Source organism: Centruroides sculpturatus, unplaced genomic scaffold (genome assembly GCF_000671375.1).
Source record: "Centruroides sculpturatus isolate CEXI.00-Female unplaced genomic scaffold, Cexi_2.0 scaffold1566, whole genome shotgun sequence".
Classification (NCBI taxonomy): domain Eukaryota; kingdom Metazoa; phylum Arthropoda; class Arachnida; order Scorpiones; family Buthidae; genus Centruroides; species Centruroides sculpturatus.
The window spans coordinates 150,519-172,614 of NW_019386514.1; the positions used below are offsets into that span (position 1 = coordinate 150,519).

Sequence of the window (22,096 nt, forward strand, 5' to 3'; positions counted from 1 at the left end):
CAAGAAATTATATATATAAATTAATAATAAACTAAATATGTAAATTTTTTTTACTAGATCTTTTGATTGATCTATCACATAAATGAAAAAAGATAAAATTATTCATATGTTTACGGTAATGTAAATGTTAAAACTAAGGGCATATTTTCTTATCTTGATTTATTTGAACTTGTTTTAAATATAAATTTTTTCATAGTTTAATTTATTAAATTGAGCAGAATAAATATTTTTTATTAACAATTAATTCTCAAATTTCTTTATACAGTACAAAGTTTAGCTTATTAAAATTTCAAAGATGTTTTAATTTATGTTAAGATCTAAAATACTAATTATCATAGAAACTTACTTTAAAAAAAGTATATAATTCAAATAAATATTTTTCAAACAAACAGGATCTCTTCTTATGTAAAATATAAAAATTGTTTAGTATATTCTGAAATTCTATTTGTGTTTGAATGGAAGGATTAGTCCTTAATATTTTATTTTATAGTCCACAGAAGTATTTTGATGGTAATTTAATTTCTTGCATTTCAGTTATTAAAAATATAGAATTGGTTAATGTTTCTTCACTAATAACAGCAATATTTTTCCTTAAAAGATTAATCATTAAAAAAATTTTGCTATTCAAATATCAATCCTATATTTGGATTTTTAATATATAAGTAAAAAAAGTTCTGTAGATAAAGTTCAATACCGTGACAAACAAAAAAATATATATATATTTTTTCTTACAATAAGATTATATTAAAATAAATTTATCAAGTTGCATATATTTTAGACATTCCAAACAAGCATTGTAAATTAAATTTATACAAGAATGGAATAACAGATTTTTAAAACATTAATAGTAACTCTTTTCTTTCAGAAGGTGAATCATGGGTGTGAAAGGTCTTTCTTATTTTGTAGATAATGACTGTTCAGAGGTATGCAAAAGGATCTATATTCCTGAATTAGCATCCAGATATTCAGTTGGAGGTACACCTGTATTAGTAGTGGATGGAATGTCTTTAATTAATAAAATGATCCAGAAAGACTCAAATTGGGTTTATGGTGGACAATGGATGGAATATATCGAGAATATAAAGGCATTTGTGAATAAATTCCAACAGTTTGGTATAGAATTAGTGTTTTTTTACGATGGTTCGGTTTGCAAATCAAAAAGGACTGAATGGGTTAGCAGAAGAAAGAAGCATCTTTCAGAAACGGATGGTGTGTTTTATTATATCAAATCTACAAAACGTCATCCTCCGGAAACAATGTTTCTTTTGCCTACGGGAATGGGTTCATTAACGCGCTGTATTCTGAAATACGAATTTCATTGTGAAATTCGGACTACCATCGGTGAAGCGGATCAAGAAATCGCCGATTATGCCAATAGAAATTCTAACTGTTTCGCTATTCTTAGTCAGGATAGTGATTTTATAATATACAACACAAAGCCGTATTTGTCCATTAATCATTTGAATATGGATACATTGATTACTGTTATGTACGATCGGCATCAAATGGCAAGAGAGATTAACCTCGATGTTTCACTTTTTCCACTATTATCATGTTTATTAGGCAACGATATTATCCAAGCAGATGGTCTTAGAAACTTTCATAAATCTCTGTGTGGATTGCCTTATAGAAATCCAAGAATCTCAGAATTAGTGCCCAGAACTGTGGAATTAATTCGTAGGAATCGGTGGACTGGACAAGAAATTGAACATATCGCCTCAGTTACGAATATTGATGTGAAATCATTGATCCAAGGAATCTCTGTATATTCCCTCTGTAACGATGTTCACAACTTACCTTACGAACATACAGACACATTAGCTATAGCTCGAAAAATAACAGTTAACGGGGAAGGACCTCCCGTTATTTATACATTGATGTGTAGACAAGAATATGAATCTTCCGAACTTTTAGAAGACAGAAATAATACTTTAATAAAACCTTCAGCTCTCGTTTACAGGGAAGTAAGGAAAAGATTATATTTTATACTTTTTGAAAATAAAAGTGTAACTGTAAAGGAGTGGTGCGCTTATCACGGCAATCCTATGGAAAAGCCCGAGTACGTAGTACCCGAAGAACTAGATTATCAAGGTATGCAGTTTCAATCAAGGTTTTAATTTTGTAATCTATCATAGTTTTAATATGTTAAATTGCATTCATTTATAAACGCGAAACATAATAATCGTTATATTTAATAACATACTGGTTAGTTTTTCCTTTTTCTATCTTATCAGCCATCGAAACTTTTTTTAATTATACGGGTTTTGACGTACTTCCGGAACATTTCTTGTCAAAATATTAGAAATTATCGGGTATCAAGCCGAGATATTTTGCTCGCCCATAAGTCACCTCTATTACCATGCAAGTATGTTAATTAACGAACCAAGGACGTTATTTATCGGTGTTCTGTCGATGTGTAAAAGACGGCGTTGGCTTCCCTTGACCCAGAACAAGCATTTTGTCGCGCGTGATCTACCGGTGCTTGGATCCAGTTTATACCACATCCGCCCCTTTTCTTCTCCCCGTCTGTCCTACGAGGTCAGATATTTCGAAATTTGCGAGAAGGAAACGAAAAGGATTTATACAAAACGTAGGCGATGGTTCTCCGATCGATCACAGCCAACAAGTCAACGTCCATTAATTACAACGTCATATTTCACCGTTGCAGTGTCTGTGCGAAGCCACAGATGTGTCGGATATGCATCACGAAGTTCGGATCGGAGCCGTCCGATCGCATTGTCTTTACGCTATTGTGTCGATCGAACGGATCGGTTGATATCTGCAGGTGTCCGATCTTTACAAATACGCCCGAACCCACAGGTTGTTCGCTCGTGTCGAATTTTTTACCGCGTCAAGTATTCGACGCTGCTGGATAGCGTAATAATAAATTGGATGCCCCGGGATATCCAAAGAAATTCGTTTTCACAAGTGTATATGTTTCTCGTGAATTTTTCATGGTTAGCGAGTGTCCAGCAAGAAATACTTATTATTATTATTAAGAAAAACAAGAAATTATACATTAAATTTTCAAAAATGATTTCTTATTTGGCGAATGGGCTTTAGCTTTACAAAACAAGCTTTTCAGATCGTGTTACGATAGTAAATTATTTCTTCAAACATGAACGCTCCCGTTTAATTTTCTTACACTTTCTCAGCCGATTGTGTGTAACGTGAAAGATCTATAGGTTTTGTTTTCATACGTTTTGAAATATGGGACTGTGCAATCAGAATATGACAGTTTAGTGATATGGGCTCTTAACCAAATTTGTAAATTGTCACGTTTTATAAGCCGGAAATAGGGAACGAGATTGCTCAACCGACTCAGCAGGTGGGTTGGTCGGCCTTACCGATATACCAGGTGGCTGACCAATCATTATCGGCAGGAACCGTACAAAACGTTCTCTATAATAACACGATATGGCCGTATTGATAAAAGTCGATCTATACAAACAATTCGTAAAACGATCGACGGTACGAAAACCAAAACCAAACTTACAGTTTCTCACTTTTCTCTCGTGCAGTATTCCTAATGTTTATATTGCATCGCGCACGAGTCATGAGGGAAAGCTCATGTTTGTCCAGAGCGAAAGGGCACGAGGTGGCGAATTTGTTTGTTTTATCCGGTTTTTACCCAGGCGACACCCTACTAGGGGTTGTAAAAATTTTGTGAAAGTCGATAATATTTCTGGTCACGTGGTGCGCGAACGGAAACATTTTCAAAAGTAGGGTCAACAGGAAGCAGATGGACACAAACCAGACAGTGGCGGCTAGGCAAAATTGTCGCGATTATCTATCTACAAAGTCATTGGCATTATTTTAAAAAAAGAAAAAAAATAAACTATTACCGGTATTCTTTCGATTATTTAATCTTTTTAGTCATATGACGTCATTTATGGCCGGAGAAGGTATTGTTCGAAACGTTAATGCTGTTTCTATATGTGTATGGTAATAAAAATCAGGTTGGACATCGATTTAATTACAAATACAATAGAATTCCAATCTATAATTTATTCTAAACAAGAAAAAAAGTCTCATACCGGTTCAGCTAAACGGTCCAACACGTTATCTCCCATCAGCGGTGACTGAACAGTAGCTATCGGGTATCACTGACCAGATACCAATCTTCAGTAAGTAATTGCTGGAATTGTCCACGCCTAGTTCACGTAACCTTTAGCGTCGCCGGGGCCTGAGAATACAGTACGTCGCCTATAGGCGCATCGAACTCGTCACGCACTGTATTCGGAAGGACTAGTCCTTTGCTCGTCTTCGAGAAATCCTGAAGATGACAATTAGGTTTGCATCGATAAGAAACTTCCTTTTCGAAACTTTAATGGCACGCAACTGTCCGTAATCGTTGTATTTTGGCCGAAAAATGGCGTTCTCTTAGGAAGAGTCGACACCGAGAAGGGCTAATTTCAATACATTTATAATTAATATTTGGTAGGGATGGCGTAATTATCGAAATTCTCGCCTGGAGAGAGTCGGTCGGACCCGACCTACTGTCCCATTGTAACAATGGAGTAATGTCATCCACTTTAATTACACTTTCACTGCCATTCGCTAATTGCGATTCATGTTGGTCGAAAACAATAGCGATGACCGATAAGAGACATCATTATCTGACTAAGTGTTAATGGGTAGAACAGGTGTTGTCATATACTCGAAAAATATCAAATAGGATTTTTATAATTTCCCACGACAGCTCCGAATTTCACCTGGACGAACAAATTATGCTATGTCAATATAAAAGTATGTGTAACTATCCCACATAAGCGTGGGAACTTAACTGGGTGACATATCAGGAAGTAGCTGTTTGTCCAGACTGCAACTAACAATTTGTTTTACAAAACGTCGTCCAGCTGTCCAATCTAGATGCATCGTACAGATGCAAGCAGAATGACCAGATGGTTACGGAATAAAAATTCCGGATCTTCTTTGTCAATTCGAGTATAAAAATCCACGAAATGCATTTCTGTAACGGCCGGTTATTAACACCACCTGTCGATACGGTCGCGTCCGTACAGGTTCATTAAGAGAATCGACTGGATAGATAAATATCGGATAAGGCAGAACGCATCGTTTCTCGGCCCATGTGAGCCGGCCACGTGCACTGTACGCAATCGATAATCTTCCCCAATACAACCCTCTTATTTCAATAAACGGACTGTCGATAGCAAACCACAGTCCACAAATGGGTGAAGCCGCTCCCCATTTTCAATATTCTCCCCGCTATCGAACGTCTTATTAGACGATTGTTGAAGTACAAAAAAATTGATAGAATATCAATGTGGGTTTCTCTTGACAAATAATTTATGCTCGTATAAAAATAGTGCTTCTAACAAATGAATCATAACAGCTGGGAGCGAAAACGGCTCGAAAATCCGTTTAGTTAGCAATAGAGGACAGATTTTAACGCGGTACTGATTCGCAAAGGCGATTTTTCTTGCTAAAAAAAACAGCAGGCTCAAACTTAATTCCGAAATTCCAGTTTTGCAACGGTCCAATTCAGTTACATTAAAAATGCCGAGATTCACATTCGTCCACTTGGAACGGATGTTTTCATTTGCATTTTGAAACCGTAACGTTTTAAGCTATAAAAAAACGTCGTCTTAACTGGAAAGAATCGTAAAACGAGTTCGGTTTGTAAAAGATACAAGTATATATCTTTTTTTTTTTTTATCCCTGTAGGGAGGAGGAAAAAACTAGGATAGAAACGGTAATAAAGCGGATAGGTAGGCAGGTTAGAAACTAGCTTTAGTATAGCGATATAAGTAAAAGGATATTTGTTTATTACGCCTACTAACCGCCTTCAAAGTCGCATTAAAACTTTATACGACATCTTCCTCCTTTCTGGAGTAAACACTTAACTTTAATGGAATTCTTACCGAAAAAACCTCGACTCGACATTTGACGGGAACGTTTATAATTCTATAACGCCCTCTGTCGATAAAAATAAGAAACTCGATCACTGGAATTGATACGGTATTTATTTATTTACAGGTCCAAAACTAAATCTCTCAGTATTATGGTCCAATAAACCAGAGTTTTTCGATCATCAGTGGGAATTATTCAGATCATGCTTCGGAATAAGTATACCATCTCCAGAGCTGAAAAAAATGCCGGAAGAGTTTATGACACTCTGTTGTGTCCTAAATTTTTTAATCTTACGCCCGCATCTCAGCGGCATCGAAGTTTGGGAGGTGATAGCTTTTATATGTCAAGCCATTTCTCCCTACGCCAGAAATGCCGACGAAATTAGGAAAATTTATGTAAGTAATTACCGGTTCCATGGATGTATCGTCATGCATTCTTTACTGATATTTATTTCTTACGGCAGGTGAAAGAAGTAGATGCCAGGGCGGTACAACTGGCTGCACTTTTCATGAGAGGAGTAAATCACGTGGACTCGGTTGCTACCGTGTGTATTGGATTTTTTCCCCGTTATTACATCATGCCCTGGCATTTTTTTGATGGAAAATTATTTCATCATTATTATCTCATGGCTAAGAATGGGGCTACTCTGAAAACACTGTGTGAAAATCAGGTAAGAATGTTTGTAATTACATTGAAGGGAAAAAATGTTAATAGACTTTTTTCTCTATTCTTTAGGCAAAAGTCTCGGAATTACTTCATTCACTCTACCGAGTAATCAAGATGGGAACTCCATTTCCTCAGACACTCTCTGACCAATGTTTGAGATAATTAAAACCACTAAAGAGAAGCCACACTTCTAAAGAATGATTCATTTTTTTTAATAAAAAAAGACAACAAATGACTTTATTTGAGAAATTATAGTATACAGCTGCAAGAAGTATCAGTTGTCTAAAGTAATTTTACAATTATGTTTGCATACAATTTTAAAAAAATAAAAATTTTTTTAACGTTTCCAGTTGAATTTCACTTTCAATAAATACTTAATATTTACTTGCGCAGTATCGTAGATAATATATCTAAATATTTTGTTAAGGAATTACTAAACTGTAATTATAAATGAAAGTAAGCAATTTAATAATATTACATAGAAATACAAGGACACTATTCTCTACAGATTATTCTATTTTATCGAAAAAGTTTAACTTTTATTTTATTTTAATGTTTTAGATATAATTTTCAATAAACTTCAAAAATGCAACTTAAAAACATTATATAAATCAGGTATATGTATTGTACATAATAAAAACTGTTCTTGGAAATATTTAAGCTCCAAGACCAATTCTTACATAAATCATCATTATTTTAATTATGTCAAATCCTGTATCTAAATGGTTATTACATTACTGTATATATATATAAATATATTTGTATCACAGTGCTGACTCAGTATATTAATGAATATTATTCTATATAAAAAATACTAATACAGATTTATGTATACTGTATATAAAAAGACTTACCTTCCATCTCTTCTCATAAGACGAATGTTTTAAATGTAACATAAATAATAACTAATGAAAAGAATCAATAATGATATTTTAACTGGATATTTTGAAAAATGATGCTAACAATAATAGAAATTCATAGTAAACACAAATTACGAAAATTATCTCAACAAAAATTCAAATTAATAATAATAATATCTAATATATTTTGTGTATTACACAGAATGTTACAGCTCAAATATATGTGTATAAATTTAATAGCGAGATTTACAAAATAATATATATCACTATATGAAAAAAAAAGAAATTTAAATAATGAATGCTATCCATAGTGTTAAAAAAGCAATTATAACAATAAAGATAAAAAAATTGCAGCCAATCTGGCAGTAAGTTTACAAAAGGAAATATTTTAAATTCGGTGTACAAATGTGCAGAAATATGTTAAGAGAACTGCAAATGCTGATGCCATCTATTGAGAAAAAGAACAAATGAATAAAAAAAAAGAATGAATAAATAAATAAAATTTAATAATCAACTGTTTAGTTAATTTGTCCTATTACAGGTATTCAAATACACACATCAGTTTTCATTAGGTAGTAATGCTATACAACACTTAACAATAGTCATTTAAATGTGAATTATCAATTATTTTCAAAAATTTGTCATATGAAATAATTACAAAAAAAAAAGATATTTTGTCTTAAGGTGACAAGTTCTAACTTAATTCATTAGTTCCTTAATGCATTTTAATTATCATAATTATATCAAAATTTCCAAATAGGAATAATTCTTACTTGAATACACATTAAATTTTAAATTACACAGTAAGAGTTACAGATTTAAAAAAACAAACAAAATCAAGTTGATTTAACATTGTATTTTAATAAACATTGTTCTAAATTGTCAGTCAGCAATTTTTAAGAAAATCCCCATGTATTACCTCTTGACATTTATTACTATAATATTAGCTAAATTTAATATATTATTTCATAATATACACATGAAAACTAGGCATTTATTTCAAAAATACATTAGTATAAATTTAATCTTTCATAGAAAATTTACCGTAATTATAATAATTTCCACTAAATTTATTGACATAAATGTCAGTTATAGCAGTAATTTATCATGGATGTAATATGTTCAAGTTGTTAAAACAGTAAATTACTATAATCATTAATGGAAAATGAGTAATGTAGCCAACCCATATGAAAATAAATAATTATATTGAACACCATTAAACCATTAAAAAGAAACATTGAAATAATTTTTAGAACTATTTTTTCCATTGAAAGTGTACATATTGTTATAATTAATATTTAAGCAATTTAAATTTTTTTGTCATATTTATTTATTTTTATATATTTATATTTGAAGGGTTTGATTCAACTCATATAAACTTAGTCTTGAGAAAAATGCAAATAAAGATTCCTTTATTACTTGTCAGTGTGGTATGCTCTGACTGACTTTATTGACCCTCTATGAGCATAAATTGGCACTTCTAATTAGGTAGAGTTACTTATCAGTAATGATAACTGGAGTTGTACTTTTGTTGGTTACTATTTTTACACTAAACCCTTTATTTAATTTCTTTTTCATTATTATGTTTGCATAAAAACTCAATGAGAAAATTTGTTATTACTGAATTTTCTCATTATTGATAAAAGGAATTTGCTAGTATTTTATTTTTGTTATTATATTTGCATAATTGGTTTATTGAATCTTAAAACTATTAATAATTATTAAATATGTTTAAAAAAGTTAAAAAATTGCATGCATCTCTTCTATCCTAACCAAATGGATATAATTCTTATCTTTTCACTGGTAAAATTTAGTTTGAATGTTCTTTATCACAAATTTCAGCTTAATTAATATTGCATAATGGTGTGAGGATGCAGGCTATTAGTTTCGTAATTTTGGAGGTCGAAGCTAGACCTTTTGACCCAGTGATGTACTGCATCACTTCAAAAGATGATCTAGACTTTCAAAGATATTTAGGAAGGCAGATAAAATTCTTCCCCCACACCTGGGGATTATTCATTGCCACCTTCATTTCAATATACAAATAACCAACCAATTAACAAAAACCTCCACTTGTTACATGATAGAGGGTAACAAGAAGATCACTAACAAGGGTAGACCAAACAAACCCCCCCTCTTATTCCATTTGATGTGAACGATGAGAAAACAGATCAAGATGACCACAAAAGGCAACAATCATTACTAAGGTGCAAGACTATCTCTGACCTTAGTCACCTATAGCAATTCTGTTAATTTGACAATGGTTATCAAATTTATGAAGGAAAGAAGTGGCAATACCGGATAGAAGAAGTAATAAATCTACAGAAAGATTTGGATGTTTGACAACTAACATAAACAACCCCGGGCAAGTCAAAATTACATGGAATTGCATCAGAATGTTCCCCGATTTTCCTCCCCCTCCGAGGTGAGTATAAAAAGGGCTGGAACACAGTCCTCCGGGTGGTCATCCACAGCTGATAGCATTAGGGGACATCTACAGTGGCCCTTACCCGGGACACCAACCCCCATACCGCCACTCTGTCAGTCGCCATCTTGCCATACCTGAGAGGCTGTATTCTGGTCACTCATCTCTTGCAAGCCGGTTGCTGATTGGCTAATCCAAATGATTAGCCAATCAGCAACCGGCTTGCAAGAAATGAGAGACCAGAGATAGCGACCAGAATATGGCCCCTGCTGTCTCTATCCCAAGATAACCAGATGACCACTTCCCAGATCCACAAGAGTCCCGATGACGTCGTATACCAGACTTAGAGGTATTTTTAAGAAATCTTGACACACACACACACATTCTCTCTCTCTCTCTCTGAGATGTCCCTCTTAGAGAGGTTTCTCTCGTCTCTTAGCTTAGCTTCAAGAATAGAACGTAGACAGTCCCTTGGGAAGACAATTCATTGTCATGAGCTAGAATAGAATTTGATTATTTCGATTGTTGCTTTGGCCTTCGATATGTATAATTTTATAGTTGTTTATTAAATGTGTTATTTTTGATCAACTTGTGAACTTATTCAGAACCTGTCAACGTACTCACTGACCTCCCCACTCACATTTTAGCCCTCCTAAAGACATTCTCTGACAGTTGCCAGTAAGCGTGGTCCCTCTGCCCCCTCAGTTCTCACAATGGCATAAAACAGAAAGGAAGATAAAATTACATTGCCAAAGTCCCAAGGGTTACAGGTTGCTCTTGACTAATCTAACACATACATCCTTATTTCAGTTAGTCAAAATGAAACTTGACAATTTAGAAATTTTAAATACTTCATAACAAAATTTGTTGATTATTTTACTTTATTTACATAAAACTTAAATTATGTTTTATTAAAACCGATCTTCATTTCAATAGATCTAATTCAAATTTATAATATCAAAAGTTTGTATGAAAATAACTAGGAAATTTCTGTTGGCACACTATTGGATGATAATCAAAGAGGATAAAGATGATACAATATAGTAATTTCATCCAATGCATAACAAGAACAAGATGATTAAAAAAAGTTGAAACTATCATTGGGACAATGTGTTTTCTACATTTTTCTTCTAAAATATATTTATTTTTTTGGTGATTATGTTACATTTTAAGTATAAGAAAAAAATAATATTCATCTAGTTAAAAAGCCCACTTAATATCAATGAAACCAATAAAAATATAGTTTCAAACATATCTTTTAACGTTCAAGAAAATAATGCTCAAATTCTTAACAGTGAAAGAAAATGTTTGCAGCTATATTTTTATAAATAATACAAAAAGGTATAACATAACTGAGGCATCTCCTTTCAATTGGATTATGTATTTATTAATGGTTTAATTAAAATCATCAGTGTAACATATATTAGTTACATATCAGATGAAAAGAATGGATATTGAACCCACAACATAAAAGTAAATTGTACCAGTTACCTCAGTGATGTTTTTCTCAAGAATACAAATTGGGAAGGAAGACAGACAAAGAACTAGATTTGAATAAAGGACAGAATAAGTGAAAGATTTCTAAAGTTTAACACTTTTGGCTATTTATAGACCATCTTCAGGAAACCCAAACATCAAAAAATGTTAGACTTTTAAAAATCTTTTGCTTATTTTGATGTTGAACTATTAAGTTTCAGTGAATAAAGCAATCACTTGATACATAAGAAATTTTGAATCTAAGTTCATAAAACATCTAAGTTAGAATATTTAATTCCTCCTATAGTGAGAAATTTATCTGATGATAAGAAAATGGAATACACAAAGATTAGTATGTATTCCATTTTTGTATCGTGTTGGAAATTGAATAAGAAATGCAACATGAAAAAAAACAAGTAATTTTACTTTTTAATTATTTCTTAGATATGAATGAGTTTGAACAAAAACAAATTCACCAAACTGGAATTGAAAAGTATTTGAATATTCAAGAAAGAGAAAAGGAAAAATTTACATTTCAAATAAATTTGTTTGAAAATTCAAACATACATTTTATAATTACTAAGATAAAATAACAAGAAAAAATTTTAATTATACATGCTAATTTCAAATTATCAACAAACTAACATGAGTGGAAAAAAAATTTCATTTTTTACCAATGTTAGTATTTCTGCTGCATCCAAGTTCAATGAAATTTGTTCCAAGGCCAAAATCTGTCAACTTTGCTCTGCTCTTTATTTAAATGAAAATTATTTATATGTTCAAATCAGCAGATTTTTAATGCATGACTAATTTCTCTTACAATGATAAAGTCATAAGCCTCTAGAGAATTTTATAAGCACATAACTTTAGAAGTTGTCCTCTAAATCAGGGCTTCTTAAACTTTTTTATTCATGATCCCATTTATGATTGCAATTTTTTCACGACCCAAAAAAATATAAAATAAAGATATATACAAATTTGCAAAAACAATAATGGTGTACTACCACAGTTCACTCTTGTGTTACAATGAAAATGAAACAACTGAATACACTGAAAAGTGACAACACTACACTAGTTCACACTACAATCAGTGTTGTTAAATTGTTGTCTCGCTGCACCAGAAGTGACACAATGCGCAACTCATGAAACCTATGACACAAAGCGTGCCATTTTCAAACTCTCACAAATTATTTTCAATATTTTGCATTAAAATCTCGCGACCCCAAATGGGGTCACGACCCATAATTTAAGAAGCCCTGCTCTAAATCATCACCTACATTTTGAATTACATTCTTTTTATTGACTAGTAGTTGCCATATGCACTTACTGACAAAAAAAGTTAAGCAAAACTTGACATACAGTTATGTCTCAGGTACATATATGACTATGGGTATGTTCCAATTGCACACCAGGTAACATCTCCAGAAGGCATTAAAATCTCTACTCCACTATCCTATAGAAAGGATCACAGAGTCTATGTTCAGAATTTTCAGTGTACCTATTGTTTGGAGTCTTCAAACACCAGACATGCCTGTACAACAGTCAATCACATTACACACATCTGACAGAGTTTGAGAAAGGCCATACATTCAGCTGAGAGAAGCAGGATGACTGTTCCACTGAATTGTATATTATCTCAGGGTCATAACTATGAGGTGGCTAAGCTCAGTCAGCTTATTTTGCATTGCCAAATGCAGTATATATAATATATGCTTTCACTTTCATCACAAACTTAAGCTCTACTGTTACACTTTATACACTTGGATTATAGCTTTGACTAGTGATGGCTGGAAAAGATAATGTCAGTCAGAAATTTTCAGCTTGCTTTGTAGCCCCGAATAATTTATTCTTGGCTTTGAAACTGTGCTATCTGGACTGTTCCAACCTGACAGATGTTATCAGCAGTGGATTTGTCAGGGGACACACACATGGGAAACATGCTCTGGACAACCCAGACAAACTACCAAGAGAGATGAGACAAGCATGAACAGTTGCAATGGCATTTTGTTCACTATCCAGAGACAAGTGAAAGCATTGCTACAAAATCCTGTTGCAAAATTACTACAAAATACACTTTCCATATCATTGGCAGGCAACTAGCAGAGGCAAATTTGCATACAAAACAACCTGCTATATATATATAGCCTTTAGTACATCATCATCAGCAATGTTTGCAGTGGTGTTGTGACAGATAAGCAGACTGCTACGGACTAGCAGAGTATCATCTGTAGCAATGACTCTCAGTTCTGTTTGGGAATAGATGACCACTGGCGAGTACTTTAATCCCACCTTTACTGTTGAATGATATACTGCTAGTGTGCTGGTCTGGAGAATCATTTCATATGATAGTTGATCATCCTATTAGTGGTGCAAAAGACACTGACAATATACCAGTACTTTCAGGAACTTCTGCATTTTCACATGGCTGCAAATAGCCATTTTCCAGCAAGATAATGCTCAGCTGCACACATGGCTAGGGTTTCTCAGGAAGGTCTTCATTATGTTATCATACTTCTTTGGCCTGCCCAGTGTCCAAATTTGTTGCTCATTGAGCATTTGTAGGACAAGTTGGAATGACAGCTTTGGTCATCTACAAGTATAAGGGATCTGGAACATTAGTTACAATATCTGTAGCCAAATCTATTAGATCAGAGATTCCCAAAGCAGGGGCACTGGAGGCAGGGTATTGAACAGTGACATTAGGCAAAGGTTGAGTCACTGACAACCTTCTTTTTACTCTGTTAGGTAAGAAGAAACATTGTATTTAATGGTTTCCAAATGTTGAGAACAATGTAAGGACACAAAGTGTGAAGTTCATAGAAAAATTTTCCTAAGATTTCCAAGCTTTTCCTCTCACAAAGGAAAATGAGTTATGGGACATTGGATATAATTTTATGAAATAAAGGGTGTGGTGGATCAAAAAAGTTTGGGAATCACTGTATTAGAGGATAGCATACAATGCCTATATGCCTGACCATATCACTGCATTCAGGCAAAAAATGGTCCTACAATATACTAAAGGTTCATTTAAATTATGTTGTTGCATTTGCCCTAATAAGCTTTCTTTTGATTTCAATGACTCTTTCTTGGCGTGTAACTTTTTTGTCAATGAGTGTGTATGTCAATAAAATTAGTTCATTGATACCTTATCCTTAAATTAAATTGTATAATTAATTTTTTTCCATATTAATAACAATTAGTAAATACTAGTACATTTGAATGTTTAAATATTCTGTTAGATTTTTTCTATATAAACTTATTTATATTTGATGCTTTTATTAAAGCCCTTTTTATTAAAAGTGATAATGGTTATTCTTTCATGTTTATTATTGTTTATTTTTCAAATTCCCTATACTGAACAGGATATGTATATTTTGCATCAAATTATAATGTGCTGACCTCATTACACAATAAATGAGATTTGAGATGATAATTTATTTAATCCAAATTATATTTTAGAGTTCTTTATCAATTTCTCATTTCATTATCACTGATTAATAAATTAGAAAATCAAAAACTATTTTATCTAACTTTTTACTTTAATTTTGTTTTCTCAGATGAGAAATGGCAAAAGATTTTTTCTTGCCTGATTTGAAAAATTAAATTATACATTTCTGAAAGAAAACAGAATAAAGAATTTAGTTTGACTAAAAGGATACTCATTATATAACAAGTCACCATTTGAAATTTTTGAATTGACTGGCTTTCCTGCAGGAATGACTAAACCATCATCATTTTTAATTACCTGTTTTGGATCAGGAATAGTAGCACCACAACCTGAGAAACAGAAAAAAAAATTACTTTTATAACATATATATCATATAATACTTTGCTAATCATATACAATACTTTGCTTTTAATACTATATATAATTTATTCACCTTTGGTACTATGCATATTAGGAGGTAATTTTGTTATATAATCAGCTCTGGTTCTTTCATACCTGAAAATCATTTCAATAATATAATAGCTGTAAATATTAAACTGCATCATATTCAAACTATAATTAAATTTATTTACATAAATTATTTAGTTTAATATACATACGTTAATGAAAAAAATTTTTACTTTGAAAAAACTTCCAGAAAAATATATTGAACACAAAATATAAATAAAACAAGTAAAACGGCAAAACCATATTTGGGACAAGACTGTCTCAGAGACTCACTACTAAGTGGAATCACTTTGACACTCAAGGTGGGCCTTGTTCTCATTCTCCAATCTTCTTTGGTATCGCTGCTTTTGGGTGCAATCGTTCAAACTTCGTTGGCCACAATGCATTTTTGATGAAATTAACCTATCCAATTTCTAAATTTCTCTCCGTTGCGTGTTGGCCCGGGTTGAATTTTTGTCGATGTGTAACGAAAAGTTCCCGTTTTTGAAAAAAATAATCGTGGCTATTGTATTGTCCTAAATTATTTTTTTTATTTTGCACAAACAATATACAGTTTAACCCGATTATAAAGTCATCGGATGTAACGACAACCCTAATATAACGTCAAATTTTTATCAGTCCCACGATTTTACTATACTAGATAATGTTAAAAAAACTCACTTGTAACAACATAAAACCGTTTTAACGTCATATTTGAAGCACACTCAAATTTACAAAATTAGATTACAAATTTTATTTAACCACCAAGTGTTGAAATAGAAACACACCTTCTGTTAGTGAATCAAAAAAATTTTATTTAACATAGAAGAAACTACGTGTTCAGTCCTAAGGTCACAGTTCACTTCTTAGAATGACTGTGTGTGGTACTCTCCCCCACCTGACTTTGTTGGGGTGAGGTGCCTGTTTTGCCTGTTTGTAGAAGAGGGTCGCCATTTTGCATTTTATTTTGACTCGGTTCTCGGTCCCCTGACTACCTATAAGTCTGGATTTTTTTTATGCGCAAATGATTTGGACACTTAATACTCTGTGCCAAATATCAACTCTCAACATGTACTCCTTCATACCTCTATGCTGGTAACATAAAATGGCAGTATGATTTTATAAACAAGACAGTCTTGTCAATAAACATTGGTTTCTAATATTTTTATGTATAAAATTTAGCTACAATAAGTATAAATATTAGAAACTATAAAATAGTAAAATAATCATTAGCATTGGAAAAAAAAGCACAAATGAAAATATAATATACAATGTCTAACATTTTTCATAATTTATTTTATACTAGCAGACCCTGCCACGCGTTGTTGTGGCTCAAAATGTATCTATTATAAATTTATAACACTTCCCCCATGGGGGGAAATTTTTTGAAAAATTTGTTAGTGTACATTCTGTTGACGTACCCTATTAAAATGCAATCAAAAATGCAAAAACCCGCATCTAACATAGTACAAATAGAAGCAGAGTTCTTTACTGTAAGCCTTAATCCTAACCATCTCCCTTCAGTGGAATGTTCAGTGGTAGAAACAAACGAACATTACATTTTTATTTATATAAATAGATAGAAGATGATCTGCTTTAGTTCATTTTCACAGAAAAGCATAATGCCTCACAGAAAAGCAAACTTAGGGTGTCATACTCGTAGTGCCATCTGTTGGACATAAAAGCCTTAACCTAGATTATATCTTTTAATTTATATGAATGTTTAACGGAATAATATACAGCCTATGTCCACCCTGAAGTTCNCACGATAAGCCTTAATCCTGTCTCTCTTTCTCGCAGGGGAAATATCGAAAAATTTCTTCTTAGTATACATTCTGTTGACGTACCCTATTAAAACGCAATACTATAAATAGAAGCAGAGTTCTTTACGGTAAGCCTTAATCCTAACCATCTTTCTTCAGTGGGAGGAATTTCGACATGTATATTATATAAAAACACGTTCGTATTCGAATGCAGCGTTGTGTAAAAATTTTAAAGGAATCGGTAGGAACAAATGAACATTACATTTTTTTATATAGATAGATAGAAGATGATCTGTTTTAGTTCACTTTCACATAAAAGCATAATGCCTCGCAGAAAAGCAAACTTAGGGCGTCGTACTCGTAGCGCCATCTGTTGGATATAAAAGCCTTAACCATAGATGATATCATTTAATTTATATGAATGTTTAACGAAATAATATACAGCCTATGTCCACCCTGAAGTTCCATTCTAAATATTGGTAGAAGAATTTTTGAAATCGGATTAGTAGTTTCGGAGATTACCTGCTGCATACAAACTAACATACTTACAAACATTACCTCTTTATAATATTAGTATAGAAGTATAGATTTAATTAAAATTATTTATCACTTCTACAAATAATCTGTTTTAGTTTTTTTATATATTTAATAAGAACATCATGATAGCCAGAAGCCTCTAATTGTATTCAAAAACATTCTGTACATATTCATAGTTTGAAAAAACGTATTGCTATTATGTATTAAACAAATTACTAAAAGAACATTAAAAATGTAAACATGTCAAGGTTTTGGAAAAGGATAAATGCTTCTTCCAAAAAGATTTCCTATTTATACGAAAAAGTAATATCAACTATCTTGAACCTGAAACTGAATAAAACCAAGGCTGAAAGTAAAAATTTTTGCATACATTTTTTTTTTAATTGTAGAAAAACAGAATTAGGTATTTTACAAAAAAGTCTTATTTGGATAATTTCATTTTATTTTATATCTGATTTGTCATCAGACAAATAATAAAAATGTTTAAATGAAACATTGAAAATTTTATAACTATTTTGAGATGCATTTTAAATTAATAATGAAATGTATAAAAATAATAAAAGATAAAATTTAATAACAATAACAATAATTTAATAACAATAAAATGAGTGATTATTTATTGTGGGATCGTCACAATACTGGGGTGAAATTTTTAATTTATTTCATTTAACATATATGCTCTCCACCTCAAATTAGTAGTATCTTGCCCCTATACTTTATACTTTTCTTTTAACAATAGAGTTCTTACCTGCCATCTATTAACTGCTTTCAGGGAAAAACTTTTGAATTGAAATAACATGTCTTCTGGTGAAAATTGGAAATTCATATATAGTCAATCAGGGCCTCCTGCCCCCAAGGTTTTCATATCTGATCTTGGATTTCATCTATCTAATTCCATTCTTGAGATTAAGGAAAGACAGATGGACAGTAGGAATTCATAGGTCTACAATTTTTTCAAATTGCAGCCCAATAAATCAAAGATCAGATATGTAAAAGTTTTCAGTAAGATATATATATATATATATATATCTTAGAAGGTAAGCCTAATAACCAAGTTTACAGAACAGACAGGAATATATATATATATCCTTTAGTTTTAACTCCTTCCCTCACCCATGTAAATAATCATAAATATTGTGTTGACCCCTAATGAAATATTATAATTATAATATTACAATTAAAAAGCATATAAAATATCTCTTCTTTCATAGAGGCTATTTGAGTATTACATAAGGATTTGAAGGAAAAAGAGGAAAGAAATTCTTATGACTGCTTACAAGAGAAGGTCAAACCAATACATATTTTCAAGTTTTTCTTGAACATTTTACAAAAGAAAACAAATTGTTAAAAATATTAAATTTATATGAGAGTTAAAAATTCTTTATTTATAACTGATAATAAATCTGTTTTCTATTCATAGTATCTATTGTTGTTTCTTACCTTATCGCTAAAATAATAAATATTGATCTCAATATTATACTAAATTGACATCATAAAATAATTGTTCCAGCTTACTTCCTTATTCTAATAACCTTGAAAACAGATGAGGACAATCTTGCATAATTAGGGAGAAGGGTCAACACAATATTTATGATTATTTACATGGGTGAGGGAAGGAGTTAAAACTAAAGGATATATATACAGTGTGTGATTGGTTAATGAACAGATCGGATAACGAACACTTTCGCGAAAGATTTTTATGTTTGGACAACGAACACATGATCGGATAACGAACACCTCACAGAACAAACACAAGAAGAAGCGATGTAAAATAATGAATACCGATTGGTCTTCCCATGTCTTCAGGAAACAATTCGAAACTTTTCGGAGTGTGGGAAACGTCGACAATAAACATTGGTTTCTAATATTTTTATGTATAAAATTTAGCTACAATAAGTATAAATATTAGAAACTATAAAATAGTAAAATAATCATTAGCATTGGAAAAAAAAGCACAAATGAAAATATAATATACAATGTCTAACATTTTTCATAATTTATTTTATACTANTGTCTTCAGGAAACAATTCGAAACTTTTCGGAGTGTGGGAAACGTCGACATCAACGCTCAAGCCGGTATATACCGATCGGATAGTACTCCTCCGAACTTTGAAACTCTCCCTTGTAATTCCAGCCTTTTATTTTTCTGACAAAAACAATTATTTTATGTATTTGTGAGACTGTAGGCACTTATTAAGTTTTGTGCCTGTTTTTGTTTTTCGAAAGGTGAGAGTATAATAGCAAAGGTAGAGAGTGGGCAAAAGATGCCTAATGTTGCTGGGCAGTATGTGTGAACAGGTCTACTGCAGGCTGCAGTGCAATCTTATTTAAGAAAGATACTGTATAATCAAGAAGACTCAAGCAGCTAAAGGAGTAACAAAAATCACATCTGAGAAATAAAGAATATCGAAGAGTTCATAATGGAACCTGAAACGGATCTGAGGACAGAATAAGGCCAAGAAACTTGGCGAGATATGTTTTCTTCTGAAAAAGAGGATTAATGCTGATATCTACTATTAAAGATCCTTTGAAGAAGTGGGAGGATGTCAGAACAACGGTCTTAGAATGGCATCTAAACCAGGTTGAGGCTTGGGGATTTCTACAATTGCAATGCTATTAATTACTTACGAAAAATCCTGAAGAAGAGAGGAAAGCAATTGACATTAGACATATTCTTTAACCATTTCAAACGGAAAAAAATATGACTAATAAAAATGCAAGACTGTGTGTGTATGTATTTTTATTATTACATATAAATAAACGTAGTAAGAAAGTATATATTTTTTATTTTTTGGGGTCTTTAGAACGAATTAATTAAATTCCCATAGAAACCTATGATAAATCGATAATCGGTTAACGAACAAAGTCTTGGAACGGATCATGTTCGTTAGCCGATCACCCACTGTATATATATTCCTGTCTGTTCTGTAAACTTGGTTATTAGGCCTACCTTCTAAGATATATATCTTACTGAAAACTTTTACATATCTGATATTTTGATAGTCTTTTAAATAGTAATTATATACAGGGTGATTCACTAGTGGCATTTAGTAGTTTTTTTCTCAGAAACAGTTAGATAGAAGGTGGGCCTAATAAGCAAGTTTACAGAGCAGACAGGAATGATTTTGGTGACTTTGGATAATCTTGAAAAAGATTATCCAAAAGTCACCATCAGCATTTTTGAGATACAGAACAAAACAGGGATTTTTTTTAAATTATAAGAAGCACTTTTGAGCTATTATATGGATAGTACACAACAAAATAAACAGTTTGAGAAAAAACTACTGAATGCCACCAACGAATCACCTTTTATATATAGAGTGTCTACTTAAACATCTATCCAAGGACAAAAGAGATATTTCAGCATTGGTTAAGGTTTGCATAGGTTGTGGACTGCAGCAGACACAAATATACCAAATATTATGTTGCTATAACATATGACATACACTCATTCCACTGCTATCTGCAACCAACATAACAAGAGGATGTCGCACAACAATTTGAATGGTACAACATGATGCTAAATTTACAGCAAAACAAACTACAACTTCTTAAGCACATTTTATGAACTGATGAAGCACTTTTTCCTGAAATGGAATGTAAAATTGTCATAATATACACAACTGAGCAGAGCTTGCTTCTAATACCTGCAACACCAAGCAAATTTTACTGTAAACATCTGGTGTGGATTTGGGATGAACAGCTTCTTAGCACTGTATTCATTAATGGCACCATAAATAATGACTGATATCTGAACATCTTAAACACAACAGTGGATGAATAGCTTGATGATGACTTGCCATTGGTGTAACTACAGCAGGTTTGGTACTAGCATGATGGTGCTCACTTCATTCTTGGACAGACATGTGTTAGTGGCTCATAGAGCTGTTTGGAAACTGCTAGATAGTACAACATGACCCTGTTCCACAGTCCCACATTTCCCAGATTTGAATCCTCTGAATTTTTCCCTACAGAGTCACATAAAGCATTAGTGTATGATGTATACCCAGCAGCACTATATGATGTTGGTGAACATTTTTATTTTGGATACTGATATTCACACAAATCTCATCCCCAAAATGAAATTCCTGGATCTGTTCCTGCACACATTACAAATTCCTGGGGTTCTTTTCACACCGAGATTTGATCCTGGATCTTCAGAATGATGCCTTAAATAGATTCTCATTGTTACTTTAGTGTTGGAATAAGCATGGATCACATGCATACACTTAAGCAAAGTTGGAAAGATGTATTTTGCAGTAAAACTGGAAAGAAAACTTCTTATAGGTTTCCAACCTCATTTCCAACAGTCCCTAGAGCTTTAATCTAACATCTTAATCACCCCAGCCATTCAGCCATTGAATTAAAATATCTGTAAAATTATCCTTATTTTGATAACCAAATTTAACTATATACTAATTATAGTTAATATTTAACCAAAAAACAAAATGACTTTTTTAAATGTAAATATCTTTTTTTAACATATAACAACATCGTTTTTAAATGTTAAATATTATGTTTATCCATATTTTATGAGAATTTTGTTCAGTTTGAAATAAATTTTAGATTATATATATATATAACTTGCAATATATAAATATTTAATTTAGAATTCCCAATA

General features: G+C 32.0%; 2 protein-coding genes across 3 annotated transcripts in view; one reads left to right on the forward strand and one right to left on the reverse strand.

Moving 5' to 3' along the window:
- The window catches only part of LOC111615190 (constitutive coactivator of peroxisome proliferator-activated receptor gamma-like), a 20,904-nt gene extending 14,155 nt beyond the window's left edge, over window positions 1-6,749 (forward strand). For both annotated transcript variants that reach the window (XM_023356600.1, XM_023356599.1), the window contains exons 2-5: window positions 866-2,091; window positions 6,001-6,269; window positions 6,338-6,544; window positions 6,610-6,749. In XM_023356600.1, coding sequence (XP_023212368.1) covers window positions 876-2,091; window positions 6,001-6,269; window positions 6,338-6,544; window positions 6,610-6,702 — 1,785 coding nt within the window. In that variant the 5' untranslated portion in view covers window positions 866-875 and the 3' untranslated portion in view covers window positions 6,703-6,749. The remainder of the gene's footprint in view (window positions 1-865; window positions 2,092-6,000; window positions 6,270-6,337; window positions 6,545-6,609) is intronic.
- LOC111615193 (poly [ADP-ribose] polymerase 1-like) lies at window positions 6,746-21,416 on the reverse strand. Its single transcript, XM_023356602.1, has 5 exons — window positions 21,412-21,416; window positions 21,233-21,234; window positions 15,183-15,244; window positions 14,961-15,078; window positions 6,746-6,950 (listed from the first exon to the last, which is right to left on the reverse strand). Coding segments are annotated over exons 2-5 (255 nt in total). The 5' UTR covers window positions 21,412-21,416; the 3' UTR covers window positions 6,746-6,877.
- Window positions 21,417-22,096: the final 680 nt, after the last annotated feature.

Coding starts and splice junctions, on each gene's coding strand:
- LOC111615193 (XM_023356602.1), bottom strand. Junction 15,079..15,182: donor TAATATGCATAGTACCAAAG/GTGAATAAATTA, acceptor TCTGTTTCTCAG/GTTGTGGTGCTACTATTCCT. Junction 6,951..14,960: donor GGTGACTTGTTATATAATGA/GTATCCTTTTAG, acceptor CAAAATATTTAG/ATATATTATCTACGATACTG.